Raw genomic sequence first — 9,398 nt, 5'->3', positions numbered from 1 at the left:
GAAGTTCAGTGTTGTCCAAATCTACAGTGACAGAACTGTTCGAGATACCCTCTACCACAAGCACCTGCTATTTAGAATCAAACTTAGTTCAATGAAAATACGTATTCCTCGTCTTTGTCCGCCCATGTCAAGGCAACGGTATGGCGGGCCATAGAAACTGCGAGACTAATACAACAAATTAAAGACGCTTTGAGTACGAGCTTTATAATTCGGGTGCCGTTGATTGGTTTTGGCCCATACCGTTCGGAATCGTTTGTTGTGGGTCAGTCCAGGACCGCTTGTGATATCTTGACATGGGCGATAGACACCAATTCACTTTTTCTTTTCTTTAATTGAACTTGTCCGATGTTCAATAGAAACGAATTTAGACTATAAACAGATGGACAATCAAGATTCGAACATCTAGGAATTTGTCATCGAACTAGAACGAAATAGCCATACAATCAATTCAATTTTATGCGTATTCGAACTAATATTAGTGTTTTGATATGTTTATTGCAGAACGTAGACCATGACCTGGTTGTCATATGGATGCATCTTCTACTGTGCTGTGCCGCTGGGGTTTGTATCGTCCCTCATTACCACCAATACTTCGTGGTCGGACGTTTGGCTAGCGTACAAGTTCAGTATTTTCACCAGATTATCTACCAGTATCTCGTGAATTTCCTGCAAAAAAAAAAAACAAGTAATCAGAATCAGTGTTGCAGAGTAGCCAGCCCAGCTTGAATGATTCGCATTTACAAATTCATCATACGACAAATGCAAAGTTTGCTATATCAGACACCAGGTTGCAATATTAATAATGAAAAACGTACATGGATAACCAGGGTTGTATCAAGCAGTGAATAGACAACCTGCTTAGCGTGATGCTATTGTACACAATAATTAAAGCGATATCGCAAAAGAATCATCACGCCCAACTCACATCTTCGTTTACACATATGTCTAACCATCACAACCCCACAAGCGCATTCGGCAGTTAAGACCAATACACACCTTTGGTATAGTGAGACGAGAATTCTTGAATCCCAATTTGGATAAGAGCCATTCGATATCCGGCGGAGCAAAATTACTTCCCCCTGTACCCAAATAATTGGACTGAATTGAGACTAGAACTTCAAACAACAGGTTCGTATTATGAGGTCTCGATTTCGACCAGTCTCGATTTCGATCAGGGGTGTATGCGATCAGCAGCACGACAACAGCAATGTTTAACTAAGATCAGAAAATGTGTACAGCTCTTCAGTACGGTTGCCTCCATTGCGGGCAGCGCTTACGTACACTCGCTCGTATAAATGCACAGTCTTCGCTCTACAAGCAATCTTCCGCACACTTAGGTGTCTACAATGTAATCGTACAGCAAGATATCAACCACCAACAACAGGGCCTTACTGTAACTAGCGATCGTAAGCTCAGGGTTAAGCACAAACTGTAGCGTCTCGTAGAGCATCTTATCATCGTGCGTGTCCGTGGCTTCGAGTTCGCTCTGTTGTACGTTCCCATTTCCATCCACAGGCTCCGCATTAATAACATCGCTGGCCGTCGCATCGCCATTCACAGTGTCCTCAGTGGGGGGCTCGGCGTCGCTATCAATGGGCGTAGTATCGAACTTTGACACCCGGTGTTGGCCCAGTGGTGAAAGGTACAGATCATCAATCCCCAGTGGGTCTAGACCGGTGCCGGTAGACACGTTGACGGCGTCCTCGTAGAGGGAGTTCTCGGATTCTAAGAAGAACGGAGAGGGATAAGTGAGCTATAGATGAGCTTAAAGGGGTGAGTACAGGAACATCTGACACAACCCAAGGCTTGCTATCTGCGATGGTATCTTGTGCCAGTAACTCTATGTTGCGCGCGACAACGGCGACGACGACTATGGGTTGCCTTGATTAACTGTTCGTACCCAAGGGATGTAATGTATATGGATTTTAGTCTACAGCGGGTAGATTAATTGGGCATTTAAACATTTGTTAGTCCGCGTGCGGGTTTTAAACGCTGCTGTAATAGCCTACTGAGTGTATCTGGTATGTAAGTCACAGCGATATGCGCTCTTGTCCGTACGCCACAACGGCAAACTATTTATTGGCGTGTGTATATAATACATATGCATTTATGTGCTCAGACTAAACAGGCAGCAATACACTGGAACATTTGATCTATTACACAACCGACGATACGTCAACCGTGTGACCCAACCTCATTTATTTGACTTTCTCACTGGCATGACGTCATCACAGGTGCTAACGCTTTGGGACTTACTTCCACTTCATTATACAAGCCCAGACAGCCAAGACAATACGCCAGACAGTCAAGACAATACGCCAGACAGTCAAGACAATACGCCAGACAGTCAAGACAATACGCCTCACAATCGGCACAGGACAAAACAGAAAACACACCCGCTCTCCAATAAAAAGTACGTCTCAGGGCAACGAGAAAGATAAAACCCAAGAATACCCATGCCAGTGTCCCATTACCCAGGCTGCTTACTTATATATGCATAACATAAAAACCCAAGAATATACGTGCCAGTATCACATTACACAGACTAGTACACTATCTTATATGTGCATAACATAAAAACCCAAGAATACCCATGCCAGTGTCCCACTACCCGGGCTTGCACACATACATGCATTGTATGCGTATGCTTCTCGCTCCACTGAGACTAATAACCGCACTCCGCTTACCTCGACGGTCGCCCGTGGTGGGGTGGCGGTCCATGCGACGCTGCTTGGCTTCATCGATGTAGAGATTAACCAACTGTTTAATCCACAGGTACATGGACACGTCCACCGACACCTCGATGCTGTCGGGGAACTCCGTCACCATTTTGACCTGAGCGCACAGGGCGAGAGAAGAAGAAGAAAAAAAAGAAAGAAGAAGAAGATAGGTTTCTTACTATAATGGACCACACACACAGAGACTTGTGACGGCCGAGATAGCTCGGCTAGTCTTAGTTTGGTAATAAGAGAGAAAGGGGTGCTCAAGCTTAACATATGTCTTGAACTACCACAGAGATTATTTCTCGTAACGAGTGAACTTTGGAAAACTAGTCGCAATGCTCTATAAATACAAACTAAAACAAATCAGGTCTCCAGAAGGCGATGTTGCGCATAGGCTTAGAGAGTGAGGGGAAACTTCCTACGTCTCCACACAGTCTGAAGGACTGGTATGCGAGGCTCATCAATCTGATCCGAAAGCGTGACATGCAGTTGCTACAATCCACAGAGAGCTCGCAAGCAGCACTCGGCACAGATAGGTGACCAACGAACATTCATTGTGTGTCACACTCCTTATCCGCGGGTAGTGCAAGCATGGATACATATACTCACCCACGATACGACTATACAACCCATACTCGAATACACCATCCCTATACATACGGTACACACAATACGCAAAGGAACTGTTCGGGTATTCACACCCCGCATGCGGCTACTGCTGCTGCAATTCCCTATACCCACTGGACCGTACCTGAATTATGGGCGACATCAGATTGTGGTGACTGCGGAGACGCATGTGCATCTGACCGGCGTGGATGATTCTGTGCGTCGACTGAGCTTCTACCACACGCTGTGGATGGAATAGAGTGGGTGGATGGGAGCAGGCGGATTAAAATAAGTCAAACAAAGCAAGTGCTATATGTTCTGTATAGAGTGGGATGGTCAGTAGTTGAAGTGAAAAGGTTGGAATAACATGAGTCAAGCAGAGGAAGTGCTACATGTGTAAGATAACCACATGAAGTGCTATATGTTCTGTATGGAGTGGAAGGGTCAGTAGTTGGATGAATACCACAACCAAACGAACACCAGTAGATTAGTACCATGTAAGATAGTCAGATAGAAATGTATATACATACACACACACATATACATATACACGTATATACACACACATACACACACACATACACACACACACACACACACATATATATATATATATATATATATATAAATAGTTGACTCGCACACTTACATCTATCCACTCTTCAATGTCCAGGTTGTACACCTTAGCCGTGCCCACGGGGCCATACATTTGCCGCACCGACAGCGAGTACGCCCCTGGGTCACCAAGCGTAATGTCACACCGCCGATTGGCAAACTTCCCATTCATACGCTGGACCAAGTTCATCTGAATAAGTATATGAAATATGTAAATGTAAGTATGCGAAGGAGTGGCAAGTCAACCATTCATGCGTTGGACCCAATTCACCTGAATACGTATATATAATACGTAAATGTCAGTGTGCGAGGGTTTGACAGGTCAACAGGCTAACTTACTACACATTCACTGGGCTGGGTGCTGTTATGGCTATGCGAGGATTAAGTGGTTATAAAACCCTAAAACATAAAAAGGCTCATTTGAAGGGGAGGGGACAGATAATTGCATGCAAACATAGAGAGATAACCATCTAATGACTCGTCTGTAGAATTGAACTAAACAGAATCACAATAATACAAAGTAGAAGTTACATAAACAAAGTTTATACGCCACGCTTAGCATGTATACCATCCGTTGCATACACAATACCTCGTAGGCTGTTAACCAAGGTGGAAGTTACATATACTGTTTATACGCCACGTTTAGCATGTATACCATGGACATATGCACAATACATCGTAGGCTGTTCACCAAGATAGAAGTTACATAAACTAAGTTTATACGACATGTTTAGCATGTATACCATGGACACATACTCAATAGCTTGTAGACTGTTTACCAAGAGAGAAATCACATAAACGAAATTTATACGCCACGTTTAGCATGTATACCATGGACATATACACAATACTTCGTAGGCTGTTCACCAATATAGAAGTTGCATAAACTAAGTTTATACGACACGTTTGGAATGTATACCATGCGACATATACACAATACCTCGTAGGCTGTTTACCAAGATAGAAGTTGCAAAAACTAAGTTTATACGACACGTTTGGCATGTATACCATGCGGCATATACACAATACCTCGTAGGCTGTTTATCAAGATAGAGGCTACATAAACTAAATTTATAAGAGACACTGAGCATGTATATCATAAGACATATACACAATACCTCGTAGGATGTTTACCAAGATAGAAGCTACATAAGTTATACGCCACGTTTAGCATGTGTACCAAAAGAGATTTACACAATATCTAGTAGACTGTTGACCAAGATAGAGGTTACATAAACTAAGTTTATAAGCAACGTTTAGCATGTAAACCATAAGATATATACACAATACCTCGTAGGCTCGCAGATGGAACAACGCCCAGGATGGGTCCATGAAGCTGTGCCAGAAGCAAGCAACCAGAATCTGTGATAAACATGTGAGATGTGTGTGTTATTGATTACGGGAGGATGTATATGCAGAAGAAGCGGCTGTGAACCCACTACAGGTGTATATAAATATAATGTACACGTACAAGCAATCCCTATATATATATGTATATATATATACGCACTAAGTTACGCAGACACACAAACAGACATAGACACAGACACAGACACATATACACAGGCCAGCATACGCACCTCTTCCCCACCGATGCTGACAGTGCCGTTGAGCAGTGGGAGCAGTGCATTGACCTTGTCCTTCGCTTTGGCGAGTGATGATGGCATGTGCAGTTCACTCAGCATGGCGTCTTTTCGCGCCCCTGCACCTTTGGTGCCCGCAAACCGCGACACCTGCTCTTGCATCAGTCGTTGGATCTGGAGTGTATGTGTGGGGGTGTGTGTAAGAAGTGAGTACAGGCGAGCGCTTAGATGGTTCGAAATGTGGGTGTGTGTGTATGTGTGTATGTGTATATGTAGATGTGTGTGTATGTGTGTGTATGTGTATGTGTATATATGCGTATGTGTGTATGTAGTATGATATGTATATGAATGTGATATTATGGTAGTATGTTAACTTTGATATGACATGTGCCTTGATCAGTTAGTATATTACACTCTACACCCAACGCCAGCAACGACCCACACTCTTCCGCACACCCACGCACACACTTCCCCACTCGATGCCAACCCACAAGCATGGTGTCACACAGGCATATCACAACACCCATCTCCCATCGACACCCCATGCCACACCTTCTTGGCCACGTTTGCGAATGAGGGGAGCGTCTCTTTTGACATGATGACGTAGATGTAGTTGGAGTCGATGTCAAGGTCTACGCCACGTGCGAAGAAGCGTTGAGCGCTGTTGGCGATGGCTGAGGTCGCGCCCACAGACGTTCGCCACGCCCAGTGATCCTAAGGACAGCCAACAACCAACAACAGAGGGTGAGTGAGTGAGTGAGTGAGTGAGTGAGTGAGTGAGTGAGTGGGTGAGTGATCCTAACAACAGCCAAGAAGCAGCAAGGGTGGGTGGGTGAGTAAGTGAGTGAGTAAGTGAGTAAGTAAGTAAGTAAGTGAGTGCCTAATCGCAGCGTTGATGTTGCGTTTAAAATGCATTCATTTATATCCAGAAGCAGGCTGAGCATAAAATGGTACATGACAGACACAACACACCACACAGTGATCACACACACACACCCTGAACTCTAAAGCTTGAAACCGCCCACAACCAGCACCTCAATGGAAGTACTGTGGCACTGTATGGGACAACCCCACAACACACACATGGCTAGCATACCTTGATTTCGAGGTTCAGGTCACTCACATCCAGAATCAGGATGGGGTTGGAGTGGTACTTGATTGAAGCTGTGGGGTAAGGTGTGAGGATGTGCGAGTGTGTTAATGCGATGCAGCCGCGTGGTATGTGTGAGTGTTGCTGTAGGTGTAAGGGGTTCGGGGTGCACTGAATGTGCGTGTGTCTTCGTGTATATGTTGTTTATTTTGATATGTATGTTTATAGTTTATGTTGATGTGTATATTAATGCAAAATCTGGTCGAGTATAGAGAGAAAATGTGAAACAACAATAAATAGACAAACGAACACACAAATGCATGTCTATGACGGATGTACACCTACACACAACCGTACACTGAGCTGCACCAGAGATCCAGGTCACTCTCAAACAGCCACAATGGTCCAGCAAAAAGACAAAAGGACATGTGGTATGTTGTATCCATAAACAGTGCGACCTAATCAGATGGCCAGCAGAACTACAGACACTATTAACAATGTACCCCAGCACAAGTGTCAACTACTTAGTCCAATATATATATATATATATATATATATATACGTACGTGTACATACGTCACAGTAAGTACATACCACTACCATATTCTCGACGCTCAGTGTGAGGGCGTTGAGGCATGGATACGTCTTTGTCTTTCTCGTGCGCTCAGTGGCGTTGTGCGGTGAATCCGTTTCCGTTTCATTCCCCGGCAGCAACGCCGTTCCCACAAACGCAATGTTACTCACCCCAAACACTCCATTCAGCAGCCCAGCGTGCTCTTTCTGGCCTGTGAAGTGAGGGGGGGGGGGGNTGGTTTGATGGGGGTGTGCATGCGCAGAGTCAGATGGGTGGTTGTAGGCACATAGGAACGTGTATGCACCCTAAAACCCTAAAACCCAAAAGCACAGAGTGAGGAGTATATATACATGCACAAGGTAAGATGTACCGTCAAGATATGCGTGTGTGTAGGTCACTGCGGCGTAGGCATGTGTGCTGTGTGGTAGTACGAAATGCCTTGCACCTCATGAGATTGTGTGTTAGCATTTTACATGTCATTAAAAGATTAGGAACGAAATATAATAAAACATTAAAAATCCATTGTAATGGAATATTAGGAACGGATTAAAATGTAAGATTAGGAATGTATTAAAATAACAGAGTAGAAAAGGTTCCGATTAGTAATGTATTAAAGTACATTTTTAGGATTGGATTACAATAAAGGACTAGGAATTGACCATTACAAATTATTAGGAATGAATTATAACAAAACACATTCAACACCGTCAAAAGCATATATACATACACACATACCCTACCGTACATGCATTCACTCGCAAGCATCCATCAACAACCTGTACACCGATATAGAAAAATACACCACCCACCCTTCACCGTATCTACAAACAAACCCAGTCTGACCCACACACTCATGACCGCACCTGCTGAAGATAACTCAGCAGCTGCCAGATGCACCCGTAGGCTGACCTCAGTGTCCAAAGTGGGCCGCTGCGGTGGTTCCGGTTGGGCTGTTGAGGGCACAGACAGCGCCAAAAAAGTGGGGCAAATGATTAGATATTAAAGATGCACGAGAACCAGACTAGTGTGTATGTGTAGTTGTATGTGTGTGTATGTGTAGATGGGTGAGTGTGTGCATGTGTAGTTGAGTGAGCGCGTGTATGTGTAGTTGAGAAATGTATCAATATAACAATACAACAATATAACAATATAACAATATAACAATACAACAATATAACAATATATATACACCAATATATAACAATATATAACAATATATAACAATATATATATATATACCATGGGTCTCTCATGTACACACATCTCCTGTAATACGCCGCATGCACACACACAACAACAACCCATCCTCCACAATCAGTTCACTCTCCCACAACACAGGACATACGTGAAGTGGAGGTGGGCTGCTTCCAGGGCATTGGCCCTGACCTGTGGGGCTGGGTTGCACCTGCCGGCCCTGATTTGTGGGACTGTGGTGCACCTGAAGTCCCAGATTTGTCTCGGGTGGAGTGTTTGGGTCCCTCCGGCGGGTATGTATTGAGACTGAAGTTGATCAGCAGGTTCTTGTTCTTGAACACGGCCTTGCCAATAGCCTACGGGTGCGGGATTGAACGAGAAGTGGTAGGTATAAGTGGATCTATGGAGGCCATTGGATGAGAAGTTGTAAATATAAGTGGATCTATGGAGATCATTGGATGAGAAGTGGTAGGTATAAGTTGATCTATAGAGATCATTGAACGAGAAGCGGTAGGTATACGTGAATCTATGGACATCTGTGCCTGTATACATATGTGAGCAACACACACAACTGAAGTCCCTTAAGCCTTTGGCAGTAACTTGGTACTTACCTGGGTGGGCGATTGGAGAAGACAATGGCCGCATGTATGAACGCGTGCACGGGTAATAGGCGAGTGTGGTAGTGTGCCTGTGTACATAGTAACATATAGTTCGGTACACACCAGGCCAAAATACAGATACTTACAGCTTACGATTACCACTAGTCCCATAAGCTTGTCTGTGACAGGCGAGCACACAACAAGTACAGATGCACACACACACCTAGTACGATGGTCGTCTCGTCTAGTAACATACTACAGATATTTCAAACGAACGGTATAGATACTCGCAATAGCGGTACAGTCCACAATCATCTGATAGAGCAAAACACCGAACGAACATTACCGTCTGCATGGGACGTAGCCCCCCCACACACACACCATCACATACAGTGAAGAATGCAAAGCTACTAA

General features: G+C 44.2%; 1 protein-coding gene across 1 annotated transcript; it reads right to left on the bottom strand.

The window, feature by feature from the left end:
- Window positions 1-540: 540 nt before the first annotated feature.
- Window positions 541-9,083, bottom strand: SARC_00528 (hypothetical protein; the record flags this gene model as incomplete). The annotated part of the gene is made up of 14 exons (XM_014305764.1): window positions 541-666; window positions 997-1,079; window positions 1,393-1,725; window positions 2,688-2,835; window positions 3,475-3,573; window positions 3,979-4,134; window positions 5,235-5,306; window positions 5,525-5,701; window positions 6,080-6,241; window positions 6,624-6,761; window positions 7,212-7,402; window positions 8,001-8,141; window positions 8,537-8,741; window positions 8,997-9,083. 14 exons carry the CDS (start codon window positions 9,081-9,083, stop codon window positions 541-543), a joined length of 2,118 nt encoding a protein of 705 aa, XP_014161239.1.
- Between the last annotated feature and the right edge of the window lie 315 nt (window positions 9,084-9,398).

This window comes from Sphaeroforma arctica (genome assembly GCF_001186125.1).
Source record: "Sphaeroforma arctica JP610 unplaced genomic scaffold supercont1.17, whole genome shotgun sequence".
Classification (NCBI taxonomy): domain Eukaryota; class Ichthyosporea; order Ichthyophonida; genus Sphaeroforma; species Sphaeroforma arctica.
The sequence above is the reverse complement of the archived record's forward strand: the minus strand, read 5'-3'. Positions and strand labels throughout refer to the sequence as shown.